The sequence below is a fragment of the Scyliorhinus canicula genome, chromosome 20 (genome assembly GCF_902713615.1).
Source record: "Scyliorhinus canicula chromosome 20, sScyCan1.1, whole genome shotgun sequence".
NCBI classification, from domain to species: Eukaryota; Metazoa; Chordata; class Chondrichthyes; order Carcharhiniformes; family Scyliorhinidae; genus Scyliorhinus; species Scyliorhinus canicula.
The window spans coordinates 81,754,338-81,771,250 of NC_052165.1; the positions used below are offsets into that span (position 1 = coordinate 81,754,338).

General features: G+C 51.6%; 1 protein-coding gene across 3 annotated transcripts in view; it reads left to right on the forward strand.

Moving 5' to 3' along the window:
- The first annotated feature begins 6,586 nt into the window (after nucleotides 1-6,586).
- braf (B-Raf proto-oncogene, serine/threonine kinase) overlaps nucleotides 6,587-16,913 on the forward strand; it is a 159,909-nt gene continuing 149,582 nt past the window's right edge. For all 3 annotated transcript variants that reach the window (XM_038780232.1, XM_038780233.1, XM_038780235.1), the window contains exon 1: nucleotides 6,587-6,722. In XM_038780232.1, coding sequence (XP_038636160.1) covers nucleotides 6,624-6,722 — 99 coding nt within the window. In that variant the 5' untranslated portion in view covers nucleotides 6,587-6,623. The remainder of the gene's footprint in view (nucleotides 6,723-16,913) is intronic.

The window sequence follows — 16,913 nt, forward strand, 5'->3', positions numbered from 1 at the left end:
CTGAAATTTGGCGGGCCCCTACCACCCCTTACTGTATGCGGCCTCACGACACTTAAGGTCGACCCACCTTCCCTGTCTGCGAACCTCACACCGAATTGCAAACCCGTCGCCACCAGGAGCAGATGATACAGTGCTAAGGACAGGACCTTCATCAGTTCTGAGGTCCAGCGGCTGCTGCGGGAAGGTATTATCGAGGCCAGCAACAGCCCCTGGAGAGCCCAAGTGGTAGTGGTGAAAACTGTGGAGAAAAACAGGATGGTCGTTGACTACAGTCAGACCATCAATCGGTACACGTAGCTCGATGCGTACCCCCTCCCACGCATATGCGATATGGTCAATCAGCTTGCACAGCACCAGGTCTTCTCGACAGTGGACCTGAAATCTGCCTACTACCAGCTCCCCATTCCCAAGGTGGACTGCCAGTATACCGCGTTCGAGGCAGACGGCTGCCTTTACCACTACCTTAGGGTTCCCTTCGGCGTCCCGAACAGGGTCTCGGTCTTCCAACGGGAGATGGACTGAATGGTTGACCGTGTGGTGAACCACTGCGTGCACCTGTATTAGGGGATGTAAGGTAGGACCTGCACTCCAGGTTCGCCGGTAGCCCCTGCCGACTAGCTCCGCCCACAAGGAGCCGTATAAATATGCGTGTCCTCCTTCTGATCTGCCATTTCGCCAGCTGCAGTAGGAGGCCACGCATCTGACTGTAATAAAGCCACAGTTGTACCAATCTGAGTCTTTTGTGCAATTGATTGTGCATCAGACCGGTACGGACTGCGTGCCACTTTCCCGTACCTGGATAACTTCATCATCTGCGGCCACGACCAGCAGGCCCATGACGCTAACCTTTCCAAATTCTTCCACACCGCCAAACTCCTCAACCTAACGTACAACAAGGAGAAGTGCGTGTTCAGCACTAACCGCTTAGCCATCCTCGGCTATGTGTTTCAAAATGGAGTTCTAGGGCCCGACCCTGACGCATGCGCCCCCTCCTGGAACTCCCCTTCCCCCACTGCCCCAAGGCCCTCACAATGCCTGGAGTTCTCGTACTACGCCCAGTGGGTCCCTAACTATGCGGACAAGGCCCACCCATTCATCCACTCCACAGTTTTTCCCCTGATGGCTGAGGCTCACCAGGTCTTCAACCGTATCAAGGCCGACATCCCCAAGGCCGCAATGCATGCGGTCGCGAGACGCTCACCTTCCAAGTCGAGAGCGATGCATCAGACTTCGCTCTGGCTGCCATCCTCAACCAGGCAGGCAGGCCCATGGCATTCTTTTCCCGCACTCTCCATGCCTCCGAAATTCGGTACTCCTCTGTCGAAAAGGAGGCCCAAGCTATCGTTGAAGCTGTGCGGCATTGGAGGCACAGGCCGACAGGAGATTCACTCTCCTCACTGACCAAAGGTCGGTTGCCTTCATGTTTAACAACACACAGCGGGGTAAGATCAAAAATGATAAAATCTTGAGGTGGAGGATCAAGCTCTCCATCTACAATTACGACATTTTGTATCGCCCCGGTAAGCTCAGCAAGCAACCCCGATGTCCTATCCCGAGGTACATGTGCCAACGCACAATTGGACTGACTCCGGACCCTACACGGCAATTTCTGTCACCCGGGGGTCACCCGCTTTTATCACTTCATAAAGGCCCGCAATCTGCCCTACTCCATCAAGAAAGTCAGGGCTATCACCAGAGACTACCAGGTCTGCGCGGAGTGTAAACCACACTTCTACCAGCCAGACCGTGCGCGCCTGGTGAAGGCCTCTCGCCCCTTTGAACGCCTCAGCATGGACTTCAAAGGGCCCCTCCCCTCCACCGACAACAACACATACTTTCTCAATGTGGTTGACGAATATTCAAGATTCCCCTTCGCCATCCCATGCCATGGCATGACGTCTGCCACCGTCATCAAAGCCCTCAACACCATCTTCGCTCTGTTCGGTTTCCCCGCCTACGTCCACAGTGACCGGAATTCTCTTTAGCACAGGGCTAAATCGCTGGCTTTGAAAGCAGACCAAGGCAGGCCAGCAGCACGGTTCAATTCCCGTAACAGCCTCCCCGAACAGGCGCCGGAATGTGGTGACTAGGGGCTTTTCACAGTAACTTCATTTGAAGCCTACTTGTGACAAGAAGCGATTTTCATTTCATTTCATTTTCATTTATGAGCGATGAGCTGTGCCAGTACCTGCTCAACAGGGGCATTGCCTCGAACAGGACGACCAGCTACAACCTCCGGGGAAACGGGCAGGTGGAGCGGGAGAATGGGACGGTCTGGCAGGCCATCCAGCTGGCCCTACGGTCAAGAAATCTCCTGGCCTCCCGCTGGCAGAAGGTCCTCCCCGACGCCCTTCACTCCATTCGGTTGCTTCTGTGCACTGCCACTAACAAAACCCCCCATGAACGTCTCTTTGCCTTCCCCAGGAAGTCCTCCGGGGTTTCGCTCCCAACATGGCTGGCAGCTCCAGGACCCGTTCTCCTCCGCAAGCACTTGCGGCTCCACAAGGCAGACCCATTGGTTGAGAGGGTACAGCTACTCCACGCGAACCCGCAGTATGCCTTACGTAGCGTACCCCGACAGACGCCAAGACACCGTCTCCCTCAGGGACCTGGCACCAGCTGGGTCCGCACACACCCCTCTGCCCCAGCTCCACCCTTCCTCCCCCCCCCCCCCCCCCCCCAGCGCACCTCACCACAGCCCCCATTCCAGGACAATCCGTCCTCCCTTTGTTCCCACCCGGGGATGAAGATGAGGTCGAGACGTTCCCGGAGTCACTGACGACCGAACCGACACCTGAATCGCCACCACAACTGCGGCGCTCGCAACGACGGATCAAGGCGCCCGATCGTCTAAATTTGTAACCACGTTCTTAAATTTTAAGCTACCTGTTTGTAAATAGTTTTCCCCCACCCCCGCTGGACTCTTTTTTAACGGGGTGAATGTGGTAGTCACCACTGTTTGTATTGTGTGTACTGCATACGAGGGTATTATGGTAAGGCCCCTATACTACAGGTACGGGGGTAGATCCTTACCTGCTGGGGGCAGTGGGGGAGAGGGAGTTCCAGGAGGGGCCGCATGCGGTCGGGGTTGGGCCCCGAGGACTCCATTTTCCACTACGTAGCCAAGGATGGCTAAACGGTTGGTGCGGAACACACATATCTCCTTATTATAGGTGAGGTTAAGGAGCTTGGCAGCATGGAGGAATCTGGGGATGTTTGCGTCGTGGTTCTGCTGATCGTGGTCGCAGATGGTAACGTTATCTAGGTATGGGAAGGTGGCCAGCAGCCCGTACTGGTCAACCATTCGGTCCATCTCTCACTGGAAGACTGAGACCCCATTGGTGACACCGAAGGGAACGCTAAGGAAATGATAGAGGCGGCCATCTGCTTCGAACGCAGTGTATTAGCAGTCCTCCGGGCGGATGGGGAGCTGCTGGTAAACGGACTTCAAGTCAACTGTGGAGAAGACTCGATGCTGCGCAATCTGATTGACCATGTCAGATATGCGTGGGAGAGGGTATGCGTCGAGCTGCGTGTACCGGTTGATGGTCTGACTGTAGTCAATGACCATCCTGTGCTTCTCCACCGTCTATACTACCACCACCTGAGCTCTCCAGGGGCTGTTACTGGCCTCAATGACCCCCTCCCGCAGAAGCCGTTGGACCTCTGACGTGATAAAGGTCCTGTCCTGCGCACTGTACCGTCTGCTCCTAGTGGCGACGGGCTTACAGTCCGGGATAAGGTCAGCAAAAAGTAAAGGTGGATCGATCTTAAGGGTCGTGAGGCTGCAGAGGGTGAGGGGTGTGGCCCCCAAATTTCAAAGTGAGGCTTTGGAGGTGGCATTGAAAATGAAGACTTAGTAACAGGGCAGCGCAGAGATGGGGGAGGGCGTAGAGCTTGAAGTTGCTGTACTCTACGCTCTGAACGGTGAGACACAGTACCCCCGGATTTGCACGGAATGGGATCCGGAGGCCAAGGAAATTTTCTGGGTGATGGGGAGTACCGGGAGGGAGCAGCGCCTTACCGTAGCAGGGCGGATGAAACGCTCTGTGCTCCCAGAGTCAAAGAGGCAGGTCGCCTCGTGCCCGTTGATCTTTACCGTCGTCGTAGCGGTTGCGAGGCCGAGACTGATCCAGGGTGATGGAGGCGAGCTGCGGAAGATGTTGGGAGGTCCCGGGTTGATCAGCGGTAGCATCGGGGGTCCGCGAACGGCCAGACGAGCAGGGGTCCTGAGGCACGGTCCAAGATGTCGCCGAAGATGGCGGAGCCCACGGGCCGCACGTGGCTTGTGGCGGAGAAGATGGTGGCGTCTCTGGATCACACGTGGGGGGTGTAGCAATGCCGGGCCTGGAAACAGCGACGACCGACCGGGCCTGGCAAACGGAAACAAAGTGGCCCTTCTTCCTACACCCGTTGCAGGTCGTGTTCCACGCTGGGCAGCGCTGCCTGGGATGTTTGCTCTGGCCACAAAAATAACATTTGTGCCATCAGGAGTTGGCTGGCTGCCGCAACCGTACAGGCTTGCGGTGTACTCGAGTCGGCAGCTGGTGGGGCCCACGATGCCCACGAGGGTGCCACACGGTCGGAGGTGTAGGCCTCCAGATTACAGGAGGCCACTTCTAGGGAATTAGCAAGCTGCCTAGTCTCTGCAAGGTCGAGCGTACCCCCTTCTAATAGCCACTGGCGAACGTAAGTAGACTTAACGAAGTGACATAAGCGTCTCTGATTAGTAGTTCGGTGTGTTGGACAGCCGAAACTTCCTGGCAGTTACAGTTCCTACCGAGAATCCGTAGAACCCGCAAGAAATCGTCCTGAGACTCCCCCAGGAGGTGCCTGGCGTACACTTGATTTACAGACTTGATGTACTCTCCCTTTAGTAGCGTCATCGCTTCTGTGTAGGTGGGCGCATCCCGGATCAGGGGAAAAACTTGAGGGTTCACCAGTGAGTCGAGGACCTAGAGTTTCTGTGGGTCCAAGAGTTCTTCAGTGGCTGCTCTGAGGTAGCCTTCAAAGCAGGCTAGCCAGTGCCCGAAGGTGGACGTGCCGTCGGCTGCGTGAGGGCTCAGCTCCAGGCGATCAGGCTTGATTAAGATGTTCATCTTTTAAAATCTTGTGCAATAAATTGATGTACCGTCAATTACCATGAGACGAGAATGGTGAAACAATCGAGGCTTTATTGCACAAGATGTTGTGCCTCCTGCTGCTGGAACCAGAATGGGAGCAGAGCAGGAGAGCAGACACTTTTATACATCGCCTGCTGGGTGGAGACAGCAGGCTGGGATTTACTGTGTGATGCGACCATTGATTCACACAAGACAGAGAGTTGAAGTGAACAGTTGCTTTAATGAACTAGAACAGTGCCTGCCTGCGACTGGTCTGTACTGAGTGCCGCCTACAGGGTAGCTGCTCTGTGTACCTCCCCTTAAGGGGGCGGAGCCTGGGGCAGAGCCCACAACGGCACCAACATGATGCGAGCGGTGGAATACAGTACAATGGTCCATAGGTGGCGCCCACAAGGGCGACAACATAGTACGATGCAGTACAGTGGTGAATGGCTGTCATAATACATTCACCACCTTGTGGTACCTGTAATACAGTGGCAGTACTGTAATACATGCAATGTGTTTCCAGTCGTGTTTACCACAACCTGTGTCCCAGTCTCTCCCTCCCTCTCTCTCTCTGCTAGGACCCGTGTCCCAGTCTCTCTCTCCGACAGGACCTGTGTCCCAGAATCTCTTCTCTGCCAGGACCTGTGTTCCAGTCTCTCTTTCTCTGCCAGGACCTATGGGGCAGCACGGTAGCATGGTGGTTAGCTTAAATGCTTCACAGCTCCAGGGTCCCAGGTTCGATTCCCGGCTGGGTCACTGTGTGTGCGGAGTCTGCACGTCCTCCCCGTGTGTGCGTGGGTTTCCTCCGGGTGCTCCGGTTTCCTCCCACAGTCCAAAGATGTGCGGGTTAGGTGGATTGGCCATGCTAAATTGCCCGTAGTGTCCTTAAAAGTAAGGTTAAAGGGGGGGGGGGGGTTGTTGGGTTACGGGTATAGGGTGGATACGTGGGTTTGAGTAGGGTGATCATTGCTCGGCACAACATTGAGGGCCGTAGGGCCTGTTCTGTGCTGTCCTGTTCTATGTTCTATGTCCCAGTCTCTCTCTCTCTCTACGCCAGGACCTGTGTCCTGGTCTCTCTCTCTCTCTCTGCCAGGACCTGTGTTCCAGTCTCTCTTTCTCTGCCAGGACCTGTGTCCCAGTCACTCTCTCTCTCTCTCTGCCATGACCTGTGTCCCAGCCTTTCTCTCTGCCTAGACCTGTGTTCCAGCCTCTCTCTCTCTCTGCCATGACCTGTGTCCCAGCCTTTCTCTCTGCCTAGACCTGTGTTCCAGCCTCTCTCTCTCTCTGCCAGGACCTGTGTTCCAGCCTCTCTCTTAATCTGCCAGGACCTGTGTCCCAATCTCTCTCTCTCTGCCAGGACCTGTGTTTCAGTCAGCCTCTCTCTCTCTCTCTCTCTCTCGCGCGGGACCTCACTCCCGACATGCCTCAGTGGATCACGTGTGCCGATGATGCGCTGGACGGCCCGGTCCACGCCCCCTCATCTAGACGTCACATCCGGCCGGGCCTGGCTCGAAGATGGCGGCCGCCAGCCCCGATCCGCCGACGCTGAATGGCCCCGAGGAGCTGATGGATCCGGCGGGGGAGGAAGCTGAGTGCTTGAGCGTCCCCGAGGAGGTGAGAGCCGAGCTCCCCTGGCACGCGGGACACGTAACACCCGCAGCCGCCTGCAGTCAAAACCCGGCATTGACAGGCGCTCCGGCAGCTGAGACACCGCATAAACCAATGAGGGCAATCTGTCACAGTATAACACTGGGGTACAGTACTGGTGGGGACAGGTCTGTCACAGTATAACACTGGGGTACAGTACTGGTGGGGACACGGTCTATCACTGTATAACACTGGTGTACAGTACTGGTGAGGACAGGTCTGTCACTGTATAACACTGGTGTACAGTACTGGTGGGGACACGGTCTATCACTGTATAACACTGGTGTACAGTACTGGTGAGGACAGGTCTGTCACTGTATAACACTGGTGTACAGTACTGGTGAGGACAGGTCTGTCACTGTATAACACTGGGGTACAGTACTGGTGAGGACAGGTCTGTCACTGTATAACACTGGTGTACAGTACTGGTGAGGACAGGTCTGTCACTGTATAACACTGGTGTACAGTACTGGTGAGGACAGGTCTGTCACTGTATAACACTGGTGTACAGTACTGGTGAGGACAGGTCTGTCACTGTATAACACTGACATAGTACTGGTGGGGACAGGTCTGTTACTGTAACACTGGGGTACAGTACTGGTGGGGACAGGTCTGTCACTATAACACGGGTACAGTACTGGTGGGGACAGCTCTGTCACTGTGTAACACTGGGGTACAGTACTGGTGGGGACAGGTCTGTCACTGTAACACTGGGGTGTAGTACTGGTGGGGGTCAGGCCTGTCAGTGTATAACACTGGGGTACAGTACTGGTGGGGACAGGTCTGTCACTGTATAACACTGGGGTATAGTACTGGTGGGGACAGGTCTGTCACTATAAAACTGGGGTACAGTACTGGTGTGGACAGATCTGTCACTAACACAGCTACAAGGTGGAGGGGACAGTCTGTCACTATCACTAGGGGAGACTACTGATGGGTTGTGTGTCACTTTGTAACACTGGTGTACAGTATTGGTGGGCATAGATCTGTCACTATGACACTGGGATACAGTACTGGTGGGGACGGGTCTGTCACTATCTAACACTGGTGTACAGTACTGGTGAGGATGCGTCTGTCACTGTATAACACTGGGGTACAGTACTGGTGGGGTCAGGTCTGTCACAATAATACTGGGGTACAGTACTGGTGGTGACTGATCTGTCACTATAACACTGGGGTACAGTACTGGTGGGGCCAGGTCTGTCACTGTATAACACTGGGGCACAGAACTGGTGGAGATGGGTCTGTAACTAACACTGCAGTACAGTACTGGTGGGGGACGGGTCTGTCACTGTGCAACACTGGGGTACAGTACTGGTGGGGTCAGGTCTCACTGTGTAACACTGGGGTATAGTACTGGTGGTGATAGGTCTCTCACTGTATAACACTGGGGTACAGTACTGGTGGGGACAGGTCTGTCACTGTAACACTGGGGTACAGTACTGGTGGGGACAGGTCTGTCATTGTATAACACTGGGGTACAGTATTGGTGGGGACAGGTCTGTCACTGTATAACACTGGGGTACAGTATTGGTGGGGACGGGTCTGTCACTGTATAACACTGGTGTACAGTACTGGTGGGGACAGGTCTGTCACTGTATAACACTGATGTGCAGTACTGGTGGGGACAGGTCTGTCACTGTAACACTGGGGTGTAGTACTGGTGGGGACAGGTCTGTCACTGTATAACACTGGGGTATAGTACTGGTGGGGACAGGTCTGTCACTATAAAACTGGGGTACAGTACTGATGGGGACAGTATAGCACTGCAGTACAGCAATGTCACTATCACATTGGTGCAGAACTGGTGGGGATGTGTATGTCACTGTATGACACTGAGATACAGTACTGGTGGGTATGGGTCTGTCACTGTCTAACACTGGGGTACAGTACTGGTTGGGACAGGTCTGTTACTGTATAACACTCAGAACATTACAGCGCAGTACAGGCCCTTCAGCCCTCGATGTTGTGCCGTCCAGTGAAACCCCTCTAAAGTCCCTCTACACTATTCCCTTATCGTCCATATGTCTATCCAATGACCATTTGAATAGCCTTAGTGTTGGTGAGTCCACTACTGTTGCAGGCAGGGCATTCCACGCTCTTACTACTCTCTGAGTAAAGAACCTATCTCTGACATCTGTCTTATATCTATCTCCCCTCAATTTAAAGCTATGTCCCCTCGTGCTGGAAATCACCATCCGAGGAAAAAGGCTCTCACTGTGCACCCTATCTAATCCTCTGATCATCTTGTATGCCTCAATTAAGTCACCTCTTAACCTTCTTCTCTCTGATGAAAACAGCCTCAAGTCCTTCAGCCTTTCCTCATAAGATCTTCCCTCCATACCAGGCAACATCCTTATAAATCTCCTCTGTACCCTTTCCAATGCTTCCACATCCTTCCTATAATGCGGCGACCAGAATTGCACGCAATACTCCAAATGCTGCCGCACCAGAGTTTTGTACAACTGCAACATGACCTCGTGGCTCCGAAACTCAATTCCTCTACCAATAAAAGCTAACACACCATACTCCTTCTTAACAACCCTCTCAACCTGGGTGGCAACATTCAGGGATCTGTGTACATGGACACCGAGATCTCACTGCTCGTCCACACTACCAGGAATCTTACCATTAGCCCAGTACTCTAGCTTCTTGTTATTTCTTCCAAAATGAAACACCTCACACTTTTCTGCATTAAACTCCATTTGCCACCTCCGAGCTCAGCTCTGCAGCTTATCTATGTCCCTCTGTAACTTGTAACATCCTTCTGCACTGTCCAAAACTCCACCAACTTTAGTGTCAGCTGCAAATTTACTCACTCATCCTTCTACGCCCTCCTCCACGTCATTTATAAAAATGACAAACAGCAGCGGCCCCAAAACAGATCCTTGTGGTACACCACTAGTAACTGGACACCAATCAGAACATTTCCCAGCAACCACCACCCTTTGTTTTTTATCGGGTAAAGTACGGGTGGGGACAGGTCTGTGTTTCACGCTGGGGTACAGTACTGGTGGGGTTAGGTGTGTCACGGTGTAACACTGGGGTACAGTACTGGTGGGGACAGGTCTGTCACTGTGTACGACTGGATATAGTACTGGTGGGACAGGTCTGTCACTGTCTAACTGGGGTACAGTACTGGTGGGGACTGACTTGTCACTGTATAATGCTGGGTGCAATAATGGTGGAGACAGGGCTCTCACTGTATGACAATGGGGTACACTACTGGTTGCGACAGCTCTGTCACTGTGTAACACTGGGTACAGTACTGGTTTGGACGGGGCTGTCACTGTATAACATTGGGTACAGTACTGGTGGGGTCAGGTCTGTCACTGTGTAACACTGGGATACAGTACTAGTGGGGATGGGTCTGTCACTGTGTAACACGGGTACAGTACTGGTGGGGACAGGTCTGTCACTATAAAACTGGAATACAGTATTGATGGGGACGGGTCTCACTGTATAACACTGCCGTACAGTTCTGGTGGGGACAGGTCTGTCACTGTATAACACTGGGGTACAATACTAGTGGGGACAGGCCTGTCACTGTATAACAGGGGGTACAGTACTGGTGGGGACAGTATAACACAGCGGTACAGCACTGTCACTATCACACTGGGGTACAGAACTGGTGGGGATAGGTCAGTTCCTGTATAACACTCGGGTACTGTACTGGTGGGGTTAGGTCTGTCACTGCATAACACTGGGGTACAGTACTGGTGGGGACAGGTCTGTCACTGTGTAACACTGGGGTACAGTACTGGTGGGGACAGGTCTGTGACTGCATAACACTCGGGTAAAGTACTGGCGTGGACAGGTCTGTCTTAATAATACTGGGGTACAGTACTGATGGGGTTCGGTGTGGCACGGTGTAACACTGGGGTGCAGTACTGGTGGGTATAGGTCTGTCACAATAATACTGGGGTGCAGTACTGGTGGGTATAGGTCTGTCACAATAACACTGGGGTGCAGTACTGATGGGTATAGGTCTGTCACAATAACACTGGGCTGCAGTACTGGTGGGTATAGGTCTGTCACAATAACACTGGGGTGCAGTACTGGTGCGTATAGGTCTGTCACGGTCTAACTCGGGTACAGTACTGGTGGGGACTGGCTTGTCACTGTATAATACTGGGTACAATACTTGTGGAGACAGGTCTGTCACTGTATAACACTGGGGTATAGTACTGGTGGGGGCAGGTCTGTCACTAGATAACACTGGTGTACAGTACTGCTGGGGACAGGTCTGTCTATAACACGGATACAGAACCGGTGGGGTTAGGTGTGTCACCGTGTAACACTGGGGTACAGTACTGGTGGGGACTGACTTGTCACTGTATAATGCTGGGTGCAATACTGGTGGAGAAAGGTGTCTCACTGTATAACACTGGGGTACAGTACTGGTAGGGACCGGTCTGTCTATAACACTGGGATACAGTACCGGTAGGGTTAGGTGTGTCACCGTGTAATACTGGGGTATAGTACTGGTGGGGACTGGCTTGTCACTATATAACACTGGGGTACAGTACTGGTGGGACAGGTCTGTCACTAACATTGGGGTACAGTTCTGGTTGGGACGGGTCTGTCACTGTATAACACTGGGGTACAATACTGGTTGGGATAGGTCTGTTACTGTATAACACTGGGATACAGTATTGGTGGGTACAGATCTGTCACTCTAACACTGGGATACAGTATAGGTGGTGATGGGTCTGTCACTGTATAACACTGGGATACAGTACTGTTGGGTTAGGTTTCGGTCAAGCAAGAAATGAAATTGCAGAGCCATTGGCAATGATCTTTTCGTCCTCACTGTCAACAGGGGTGGTACCAGGGGATTGGAGAGTGGCAAATGTCGTGCCCCTGTTCAAAATAGGGAATAGGGATAACCCTGGGAATTACAGGCCAGTTAGTCTTACTTCGGTGGTAGGCAAAGTAATGGAAAGGGAACTGAGGGATAGGATTTCTGAGCATCTGGAAAGACACTGCTTGATTAGGGATAGTCAGCATGGATTTGTGAGGGGTAGGTCTTGCCTTACAAGTCTTATTGACTTCTTTGATGCGGTGACCAAGCATGTTTCGCTTAGTAAAGCGAAAAGTGCAGAGGATACTGGAAGTCTGCAGAGGGATTTGGATAGGTTAAGTGAATGGGCTAGGGTCTGGCAGATGGAAAATGTTGACAAATGTGAGGTTATCCATTTTGGTAGGAATAACAGCAAACGGGATTATTATTTAAACGATAAAATATTAAAGCATGCCGCTGTTCAGAGAGACTTGGGTGTGCTAGTGCATGAGTCACAGAAGGTTGGTTTACAAGTGCAACAGGTGATTAAGAAGGCAAATGGAATTTTGTCCTTCATTGCTAGAGGGATGGAGTTTAAGACTAGGGAGGTTATGTTGCAATTGTATAAGGTGTTAGTGCGGCCACACCTGGAGTATTGTGTTCAGTTTTGGTCTCCTTACTTGAGAAAGGACGTACTGGCGCTGGAGGGTGTGCAGAGGAGATTCACTAGGTTAATCCCAGAGCTGAAGGGGTTGGATTATAAGGAGAGGTTGAGTAGACTGGGACTGTACTCGTTGGAATTTAGAAGGATGAGGGGGGATCTTATAGAAACATTTAAAATTATGAAGGGAATAGATAGGATAGATGCGGGCAGGTTGTTTCCACTGGCGGGTGACAGCAGAACTAGGGGACATAGCCTCAAAATAAGGGGAAGTAGATTTAGGACTGAGTTTAGGAGGAACTTCTTCACCCAAAGGGTTGTGAATCTATGGAATTCCTTGCCCAGTGAAGCAGTTGAGGCTCCTTCATTACATGTTTTTAAGGTAAAGATAGATAGTTTTTTGAAGAATAAAGGGATTAAGGGTTATGGTGTTCGGGCCGGAAAGTGGAGCTGAGTCCACAAAAGATCAGCCATGATCTCATTGAATGGCGGAGCAGGCTCGAGGGGCCAGATGGCCTACTCCTGCTCCTAGTTCTTATGTTCTTATGTTCTTATGTGGATGAAGGTAAAGCAGTAGATGTAGTGTACATGGATTTTAGCAAGGCATTTGATAAGGTTCCCCATGGTAGGCTTGTGCAGAAAGTAAGGAGGCATGGGATAGTGGGAAATTTGGCCAGTTGGATAACGAACTGGCTAACCAACAGAAGTCAGCGAGTGGTAGTGGATGGCAAATATTCAGCCTGGAGCCCAGTTACCAGTGGTGTACCGCAGGGATCAGTTCTGGGTCCTCTGCGGTTTGTGATTTTCATTAATGACTTGGATGAGGAGGTTGAAGGGTGGGTCAGTAAATTTGCAGATGATACGAAGATTGGTGGAGTTATAGATAGTGAGGAAGGCTGTTGTCGGCTGCAAAGAGACATAGATAGGATGCAGAGCTGGGCTGAGAAGTGGCAGATGGAGTTTAACCCTGACAAGTGTGAGGTTGTCCATTTTGGAAGGACAAATATGAATGCTGAATACAGGGTTAACGGTAGGGTTCTTGGCAATGTAGAGGAGCAGAGAGATCTTGGGGTCTATGTTCATAGATCTTTGAAAGTTGCCACTCAAGTGGATAGAGCTGTGAAGAAGGCCTATGGTGTGCTAGCGTTAATTAACAGAGGGATTGAGTTTAAGAGCCGTGAGGTGGTGATGCAGCTGTACAAAACCTTGGTCAGGCCATATTTGGAGTACTGTGTGCAGTTCTGGTCGCCTCATTTTAGGAAGGATGTGGAAGCTTTGGAAAAGGTGCAAAGGAGATTTACCAGGATGTTGCCTGGAATGGAGAGTAGGTCTTATGAGGAAAGGTTGAGGGTGCTAGGCCTTTTCTCATTAGAATGGAGAAGGATGAGGTGCGACTTGAGAGAGGTTTATAAGATGATGAGGGGAATAGATAGAGTAGACAGTAGGAGATTTTTTCCACAGGTGGAACAAACCATTACAAGGGGACATAAATTTAAGGTGAATGGGGGATGTCAGAGGTAGGTTCTTTACCCAGAGAGTAGTGGGGGCATGGAATGCACTGCCTGTGGAAGTAGTTGAGTCGAAACGTTGGGAACCTTCAAGCGGCTATTGGATAGATACATAGATTATGGTAGAATAATGGAGTGTAGATTAATTTGTTAAGGCAGCACGGTAGCATTGTGGATAGCACAATTGCTTCACAGCTCTAGGGTCCCAGGTTCGATTCCGGCTTGGGTCACTGTCTGTGTGGAGTCTGCACATCCTCCCCGTGTGTGCGTGGGTTTCCTCCGGGTGCTCCGGTTTCCTCCCACAGTCCAAAGATGTGCAGGTTGGATGGATTGGCCATGATAAATTGCCCTTAGTGTCCAAAATTCTATGATAATCTACGATTAAACTAGGACAAAGGTTCGGCACAACATCGTGGGCTGAAGGGCCTGTTCTGTGCTGTATTTCTCTATGTTCTATGTCTGTCACTGCGTAACACTCGGGTACAGTACTGTTGGGGACAGGCCTGTCACTGTGTAACACTGGGGTACAGTACTGTTGGGGACAGGTCTGTCATTGTATAACACTCGGGTACAGTACTGTTGGGGACAGGTCTGTCACTGTATAACACTGGGGTACAGTAGTGGTGGGTGGGATAGAATACTGGTGGGACAGGTCTGTCACTGTATAACACTGGGGTGCAGTACTGGTGGGGGTGCATCTGTCACTGTATAACACTGGGTTACAGTACTGGTGGGGACAAGTCTGTCACTATAACACTGGGGTACAGTACTGGTGGGGACAGGTCTGTCACTGTATAACACTGGGGTACAGTACTGGTGGGGACAAGTCTGTCACTGTATAACTGGGGTACAGTACTGGTGGGGGCAGGTCTGACACTGTATAACACTGGGGAAAAGTACTGGTGGCGACAGGTCTGTCACTGTATAACACTGGGGTACAGTACTGGTGGGGGCAGGTCTGACACTATACATTGGTGAAAAGTACTGGTGGCGACAGGTCTGTCACTATAACACTGGGGTACAGTACTGGTGGGGACGTGTTCGAAACTGGACAAAACTGAGGTACAGTACTGGTGGAGATAGGTCTGCCATTGTATATACTTGGGGTCCAGTACTGGTGGGAACGGGTCTGCCACTGTATAAAACTGGGGTACAGTACTGTTGGGGATGGGTCTGTCACTGTATACCACTGGATACAGTACTGGCGGGGAGAGGTCCGTCATTATTGGGATGGTATGTGGCGCAGTGGTTAGCACTGGGATTAGGGTGCTGAGGACCCAGGTCCAAAATTCCAGCCCTGGGTCAATGTCCGTGTGGAGTTTGCACATTCTGCCCATGTCTGTGTGGGTTTCACCACCCCAACCCAAAGATGTGCAGGTTAGGTGCGTTTGCCACACAAAATTGTCCCTAAAGTTGGAGAAAATAAAATAATTGGTACTCTAAATTTATTTTAAAAAATGTCTGTCACTATAACACTAGGGTACAGTACTGGTGGGGACAGGTCTGTCACTGTATAACACTGGGGTACAGTACTAGTGGGGACAGGTCTGTCACTATCACACTAAGGTACAGTACTAGTGGGAACAGGTCTGTCACTGTATAACTAGTAAAGTAGTGCTGTGGATAGGCCTATCACATTCTTGCACTGGGGTTCAGTTTTGTTGGAGACGGGTCTGTGACTCTTGTACTGGGGTGCAGTACTGATGAGGACAGGTCTGGCACTGTAGTGCTGGGGTACAGTAGTGGTGGGGAGAGGTCTGCCATTGAGTAGCACAGGAATAGTGGCGGTGGAACTGGTCTGTCACTGTGTACCACTGGTGTATAATACTGGTGGAAACTGGTCAGTCACGCATAACACTGGGGTACAGTACTGGTGGGGACAGGACTGTCACGTATAACACTGGGGTACTGTACTGGTGGGGACAGGACTGTCACTGTATAACACTGGGGTACTGTACTGGTGGGGACAGGACTGTCACTGTATAACACTGGGGTACAGTACTGGTGGGGACAGGTCTGTCACTGTATAACACTGGGGTACAGTACTGGTGGGGACAGGACTGTCACTGTATAACACTGGGGTACTGTACTGGTGGGGACAGGACTGTCACTGTATAACACTGGGGTACAGTACTGGTGGGGACAGGACTGTCACTGTATAACACTAGGGTATAGTACTGGAGGGGATGGGTCTGCAGTGTCGTACTGGGTTACCGCACTGGTGAGGACTGGCCTGCCACTGAAAAACATCGAGATAAAGTCGTGGTGGGGACTGGTCTACCACTGTGTAACTCTGAGAAGCAGTACTAGTGGGGACTGGTCTGTCGCTGTATACACTAGTGGCAGGATAACCTCATCCAATATGTGAATTGTTAAAGTGCTGCTGGCTCCCATTTGCATCAGGAACCAGCTGTCTTGCCACATGAGCTAAACCGGCCCCCTGTATAACACCGGGATACAGCGTGGGGATGGGTCTGTCACTGTATTACATGGGGGTACACTACTGGTGGGCGCAGGACAGATACGGTCTTGCACTATGGTACAGTATTGTTGGGGATGAGTTTGTCACTACAGTACTGATGGGGGCAGGTCGACCACTGTATAACACCGGGGTACAGTACTGGTGGGGATGGTCTGTCACTGTATAACACCTGGGTACAGTACTGGTCGGACGGTTCTGTCACTGTATAACACTGGGACACAGTACTGGTGGGGACAGTGTCACTGTATAACACTGGGGTACAGTACTGGTGGGGACAGGTCTGTCACTGTATAACACTGGGGTACAGTACTGGTGGGGACAGGTCTGTCACTATAACACTGGGGTACATTACTGGTGGGGACATGTCTGTCACTGTATAGGTAAAGGTAAAGTCACCATCGTCCCAGATGTCCATGGGCAGCTCTCCCATTTGAGAGGGGAGACGTGACTGGGGTGATTTAACCTGAGACTTAACCTCAGGGGCAAGATTCAGATGGTAGATCCTTCATGAACAACCTCAGCCGACACAGGAATTGAAATTGCGTTGCTAGCCTCTCACTGCAACGCAAACTAGCTGTTTAGTCAACTGAGTTAAATTGGCCCCCTGTATAACAGTGGGGTACAGTCTTGTTGGGGATGGGTCTGTCTCTATCATACTGGGGGGACAGTGAGAGACCTGTCCCTGGACACTAAGGACAATTTATCATGGCCAATCCACCTAACC